At 51.0% G+C, this 6919-nt stretch overlaps 1 protein-coding gene across 1 annotated transcript in view; it reads right to left on the minus strand.

Moving 5' to 3' along the window:
• CDH2 (cadherin 2) overlaps positions 1 to 5844 on the minus strand; it is a 106160-nt gene extending 100316 nt beyond the window's left edge. Inside the window, exon 1 of the mRNA XM_015414779.1 lies at positions 5643 to 5844. Within this exon, the coding sequence (XP_015270265.1) occupies positions 5643 to 5844 (202 nt within the window). The remainder of the gene's footprint in view (positions 1 to 5642) is intronic.
• Positions 5845 to 6919: the final 1075 nt, after the last annotated feature.

Raw genomic sequence — 6919 nt, forward strand, 5'->3', positions numbered from 1 at the left:
CATCTCTCTCTTTTTTGTTACTTTGTTGAGATTTCATTCTTTTTTTTAAAAAAGAGTCAGAGAAAAAGAGAGAGTGACACAGAGAAAGAGAAAGAAGTGCCTCTCACACAGGGACAGGTCTGTGTTGTTCTCTTATTGTTGGTACAGCTACCAATACAGCACCTTGCCCCAGTTCCCAAGCAGTGGCCACCCGCCCTTCCCCTGGGCCAAAGGGACTTTTGCATTAAAAATAACCCAAGTTAATATAATATTTCTGTATCAATACAATGTTATAACAACAAGTTTAACCAGGTCCTGTGAATTTTTGGCTTTCACTGAAAGAAATGTAAGTCTAGCTCCTATACTCAGGAAAAATGGCTGCCATGTGGGCAAGACAATTCAAATTTTCCCACCAACACAGCAGTCATCTGGCTTTACTGAAACCTTTCCCAAAACTTTGCAGTACAGGAGGTGTTCAATACTGGGTTCAAGACGCATTACAGTGAACAGCCCTATTTTATTAAGTGATTTCAGGAACACTACAAGACAAACTCCAGGGCCCTGTTTAAATAGCATGCAAGCACCACACCCTAACACACCCCGCTCCCAATGATATGCTATTTACACAACACTACTTCCCCATTGGACCCCTCTAGAATCCTGGCAAGCTATTATTCTGGAGCCTCAAGCTCAGCCAGTCTTGGATACTAACTCAGGGATGACCCATGCTCAATACACAACACCCCTCCCCCCTAAGTTCCAAAACACCTTAACACACAGGTTTGCGTCGTTCCCAGGTTGAACGTCAGAACTCTCTCTGAGGAGGCGTGGTCTCTGGACCCTGGTTCAGTGTTGTAGGAACAGCGCGGTCAGGCAGCAGCGCTGGCGTTACTTCTGGGAAGTCCATGGCCGCCTGGTCGGGCGTTGCACTGTCGGGCAGAAACTCCCTCATGGTCTCTGGTTCCAGTGGTTGCGGTGGGCCCACCTTGTTCTCTCCTGCAACTACTGATGGTGGCTCCTGATCTGCAGGAAGGAGACAGCAGCGGAGCTGGTCAATGTGTCTTCAAAGGACCTGTCCATCGTCGGTCGATACCTCATAAGATAGAGGTCCGGGACTCTGATTACCTTGGCCAGAACCCAGGCAGGACCGCTGGAAAAGTTCCTTGTGTAGACAGTCGCCGGGGAAAAAACCTCTGGGCACCTCCTGGCTCTCTGGCGACGGGCGATTCTTGGGAACTCAATGTGGGTGCAGTCTGTCCAGTCGGATGGTTAGGCACCTACCCATGAGGAGTTCTGCTGGGCTGTGGCCTGTGGTGGTGCTCGGGGTCACCCAGTGGTTAAAAAGGAAGGCTGCAGAGTCTGTAGTTCCAGTCACTGTGGATGATAGGCCTGAGAAACTTCTTTGTGGTCCGCACCATCCTCTCCGCTTGTCTGTTGGTGGCCGGGTGAAAGGGTGCGGAGCATACATGACGGATGAAGTAGTGGCCCCAAAACTCTTGGAACTCCCCAAGAGGCTGTTCCATTGTCTGTCACCACCGTGTCGGAAAGGCCGTGTGTGCTGAAGATCCATCTGAGAACTTGGGAAGTGCATGAATGCACCATAATGCCATGGCGAAGCAGGGGAAAAAAACACTTCCCAACACCACTGAATCCAGGGAGATAACCCATGCAGAAATGGGTGGGAGGGAAAAGAGATGTAACTAGATGCAAGGGAAAACAACGTTCTTTTATCTTTCACAGTTCTACAGAAGAACACATTTTGTTTAAGTGTCACTGTTCACTCCTACATGATGAGATGAATCTACATACAGGCCTACACATATAGTACTCCTAACCTCCTTTGCATCTGGTCATCCTAAAGCAAGGAGAGAAAAAACATGTATACATGGTAAACAAAATACTGAAGGAGACCCTGTATTGCAGTATGAAATAATGTAAGGATTCTGGATCTGAAAATGCTGAAACAATTGTATTACACAATCTGAAACCACACATCCTTAGCTCGACTGAAATCCGTGGGGTTAGCACAAGTGAACATAAAATTATAAATACGGTGGAACTACAGTGGAATGATTGTTAAATGGCATACATTTGTCTTCTTAACATTTTGTTATCCTTCCAGCATTCCTCTTGCTCATAATGCCCATGCACATTACTTGCTAGCTGTAAAGCCTTGAAAAGTCCTCACAAAACTATGCAGTTAAGTCTTATAAAATACAAGAGGAAAGCCAAAAATATTCATGGTCATGCTCACACCCACAAATACGATGGATTATCTTATCCATTGTCAAGAGCCCTAAAGTTTCATTAGCACATTCTAATAAAAGGCTTTTCAAAGGCACACATTTCTTTCATCTAGATGCAAAACTGAAAGTCAGCAGGAGACTGAAAACTTCAAGAAAGCAAAGTGACATTTTCAGGTATTAATGACTGGTACTATGATGTAGATAAATTAAATGAGCACAAACAGATTTCAGAGTAATATTTCACCATGAAATAAAGCATATATCAAACATATTTATCAGACTGTTGGTATTGGATATGTTGGCCACAGAATAAAATTAATTTCTTGTTTCTTAATTTTTAAAACATCAGCTTGCTGTATTAGTTATGCAAACCTATCCAATATATATAATGTGTATTTGTACCTTCCTCTTTATTTTTCCACACACACCCCTGGTCGCCTTAACCTCATATCTCAGCTGCTGGAAGATATAGTGCAATAGGACATAGGAAGTAAATGGGAGTAGACTACGCCAGGGCCTAGCAAGTTATGCTTGTTTAAACAGTACATTGGACCTTACCTGAAGGTTCTTTCTCTTCAGTGGGGGAGAAGTCATCCAGGAAGTGGTTAGGTCACGCCTCTGCTTGCTTGGATAGGCTATGCAAATGTCTTTATTGAATGGCTCCTATTGGAGGGACCTAGGCTGACCTCTCCAGTTATGTCCAAGCCCTGTGCGTTATTCGATTTTGTTCTTGATCTCCTTTTCTCTCTGTGTATTCATTAAGTTGAGCATTCACTCTTTGTTCTACGTGCCACCCTTGGCTTGATTTGAGTTAGTAGTTCTCCGTCCTAGGATGGGATGTGGATGACTTCTCCCCCACTGAAGAGAAAGACCCTTCAGGTAAGGTCCAATGTACCATTCTCCTTCAGTGGGGGGAAGTCATCCAGGAAGTGGTTAGCAGTACCCAAGCTGCTCTTCTAGGGTGGGTGATTTATATTTCCAAAACTTGTTGTAATACTCATATGACGAAGGCTACGTCAGCGGACACTTCCTGACCCATCCTGTAATGCCTCACAAATGTGGACAGGGAGGCCCAGGTACCTGCTCTGCAGATTCCATCAGCTGTTGCTCACTTGGAGAATGCTCCTGTGGAGTGCGCAATCACCTGACCTGGTGGTGCCAGTCCTTGCCCCATCGTAGGCCTTGGCTATGCACTGTCCAATCCAGTAGGCCACTAGGTCTACAGAGCTCTCTTCGCGATACACACAGCGAGTCTGACCTTCGAAAGGGAGATATATACAGAGAGCTTCTCCGTATGCCCCATCATGCCAGGTCTGTACTTTAGGGTGCTCCGGATTGGAGCAGAATGAAGGCAATATAATTGGCTGGTCCAAGTGGACAACAGAGTTCACCTTGCGGATAAAGGATGGATCCCTCCTCAAGGTGCCCAACTCTTGCTTGAAATATGAAGAGTTCCTTCCTAGCCGACAATGCTGCTAGTTCAGAAACCCTCGTGGCCGAGGTTCCCCAAGGGGGAAGGCCACTTGCTCTGGTAGAAAGTGGGGCTCTGTTGTTTTCCATGGCTCAAATGGTGGTTTAGTCAATGCGCACAGCACCTTGGAGAAGACTCCGTGTCAGGAACCTGTGCCTCTATTTTGGGAACTTGTGTCCGACTGGAGGTGCCAAGGGTCGTACTCTGTTGGCGGAGGCCCATTTGGAAATGTCTTCCATGGGTGACTGTAGGTGCGCCGTGTTGATGGCCCCTTGCCTGAAACCTAATATATCTATGTTCTTGGGAAACCTAGCGCCTCTAATCGTCTGTGTTCAAGCTCTGTGCAGTCAACTGTAACCATGTTGGTTCTAGGTGTAGGATGGGCCCTAGGTGCGGCAGATCTGTTCTCAGAGGTAGCTTCCACAGTGTACCAGATCCAAGAACCCATGGTCCTCTTGGCTGGTGGGCGGTCACGAACGCCACTTCTGTCCTGTCTCTTCTGATCTTGTTGAGCGTCCTCCCTAACAGAGCTGTGGGAAGGAAGGTCCCGCTGCTGGGTCCTGGCATCCAGACAGGAACCTCTCAATCTGATGGTTCACTGAGCTCATTAGTGGGTCCCATACAGGAGTCTCGAGAACTTGTGTGATCTGAGTAAGGATTTCCTCGCTCCAGGCCCATTCCCCTGGATTCAGGTCATTACTGCTCAGCCTGTTTTCCAAAGGCAGGTGATGCTGTGGGCTGTCTCACTGCTGAGGATGGAAAAAGCTGATGGTCATGCCCTCCAAGTTTGATGGTATTGCCCACCATTCAAACTTCCTCATGAGTTCTGCCCACGGAATTGAGTCTATTATTGATATTATTAGGCCGCCGCAGCCCTTGCTGTCTCAGTCTTTCTGTCCCCGGCATCTTACAGCCTTCTCCCCAGCCTTGGGGAGCACTGCCCCTGAAAGTGGAGCCACCACAAGGGCGCCAAACAAAGGACCTTAAGGACCTTTAGGTCCCCCATGGTCTCCTCTGTTGAGGATCACAAATGCTTTGTGACAGACAAAAGGGAGCTCCCACCTTTTGGAACATCCCTCTCTGCTCTGATGATGTTATCAAAGAAAGCAGGAGAAAGGTGCAAAAGTCTGCGCCTTGACTGGCTTTTTAATGTCTCTGGTTTCTCGCTCTGCAGAGACTGAAGATACAGGCTTTTCTGCCACTTCCCAAATGGTAACCCAGCAGCCTTCTGAAAAGCTCAGACTGGAATAGCCTGGATGAGGAGGGCTGGGTCTCTGCCTCATCCCCCAATCATTTCCCTTCTTGCTTCTCTGTATTTCCACCCAAGGAAGTGATGGTAGATTTAATTTCGGCCTGTCAGAACTAAGGTAAGTGGCATGGTTTCCCTTCTTTCTGGAGCCCCTTGGAGAATGACCTCCCCCCCCCAGCTCCTTGCTTGCATCCATAGGTTTTGGGGTTGTGCCGGGGCTGTTGCCCCACCCCCCTGGCTTCCAGTGTCCTGCAGCCATTGGTTGCCACCCCAGGTCACTCCCATTAACGGCCAGATCCAGGAAGGGCCCTTGTTTGCATGCGTTGTTGGGGGTGTGCTGGGGCTGCCACCCCGCCCCCCTGTCTTCCAGCGCCCTGAAGCCCTTGTGGTGCTGCCCAATGGACTCCCATTAAGGGCTAGATCCAGGAAGGTCTTAGCTGAAAATGCGAGGGAATAAATAAGCTTGGCGCCATGCTGGCTAGGCCCTGCAGTGGCTGCAGCTGGTGGTGAAATTGTGGCTGTTGGGGGTTCTATGGCAGGAGCCAACCTGCCCCTGTAGACCTGTCGCCCCCTTCCCACCCCAAGGGCCTGGACTTCGTCCCTTGGTAGGTGCTGGCGTGCCTGCTGTGGGGCTGCTCCCAACGCGGTCTTCCCTCACTACTTGAATGAGCCCACCACATGAGGCCCTTTGTGTCACCTGCACCGCCAGCCCATTTCTTGGCTGCCTCCTTCGGGTGCAGGGGTGAGCGGGAGCCTACTGGCTTCAACCGCTTGACCTGCCCACCGGCATCTCTGCCTGCTGTGTTGGTTTCTAGTTGTGTGCTGCTTCCATGGGCGACCTGTCCTGGTGGGAGAGCAGGAACCCATAGGCTTCGACCTCTCTGAGTCTCCGACGCCATCCGCAGCCTTCACGCTGCCAACTCATACCACTTGCAGGGTGGGGGGGAGAGCGGGGACTGACCAGCTCAGTGCATTCGGCCGGCCCCACTCTGGTGGAGCTTCCCTCTTCTGACTGGCGTTGTCTGACCCCCAACTCCTCAGGGGTAAAGGGCTGAATCTCCACAGGGACCTCTGTGGCCACTTTTCCACCCACCAAACTCTCGGATGGTGGGAGGGGCCATCCAACCTTTTGGCATCGGTGTGTGGGGGGGAACGGAAGCTTGCTTGCTCCGTTCGCCCAACCGGATGGCCTGGCCATGCCGTGCCGCTGGGTCCCTGTGCAGGCTGGGGATGTAGAAATTGTGCTCTGTTCCTGCAAGGGGCCCCCTTCGCCATGCCGCCAGGTCCCTGTGCTGCCTGGGGTGGGTGTAGGGATTGTGGCTGAAAAGGGGCCCGTCTGTCCCCATGGACCTGCCTCCCAAATGCCTCCCCAGGGGCCTCCACCGGATTCTTGGAGCTGGCCAGCTGCATCTACGGGGCTGCCCCCCCCAGGCCGCCACTCTGTAAGAATAAGCTCACCGCAGGGGCTCGTCAGCCCCTTCTGTTTTCCGCGTCGATTCGTCATTCCACGGCTGCTGCCTGCCCCTACTGCTAGTGTTCTCTTCTTGGCATGGGGGGGGGGGGGCAGGAGCCCAATGTCTTTGACCACTCGGGGTCCCTGGTGCCGGCCACAGCCTCCACGCCGCCATATTGAGCCGTGTGGGGGGGGATGTGGGAACTGGCCGGCTCAGTGCGTTCAGCCGGTCCCACAATGGTGGATCCACCTTCCTCGGTTCGGAGCAGTGGCGCAACTCCCAGCTGCTGATCTGTCTGTTGCCTGCCTCCCGAAACCTTGGGGGCAATAAGCTGCTGCTGTACAGATGTCTCCGTTGCGGCTATTCCCTCTCCTCCCGGAACCTCGGAAGGTGGGGGAGCCCGAGTCTTCTTCCTCCTGTCTGGCATCTTCGGGGTTCTCCAGCTTCCTCGGAACCTGGGAGGGAAGGGTAGGTCTTCAGACATAGACCTCCCTGCTCTGCTGCTATCTAACTTTAAACT

This window comes from Gekko japonicus, unplaced genomic scaffold, assembly GCF_001447785.1.
Source record: "Gekko japonicus isolate JY-2015 unplaced genomic scaffold, Gekko_japonicus_V1.1 scaffold1644, whole genome shotgun sequence".
Taxonomy (NCBI): Eukaryota; Metazoa; Chordata; class Lepidosauria; order Squamata; family Gekkonidae; genus Gekko; species Gekko japonicus.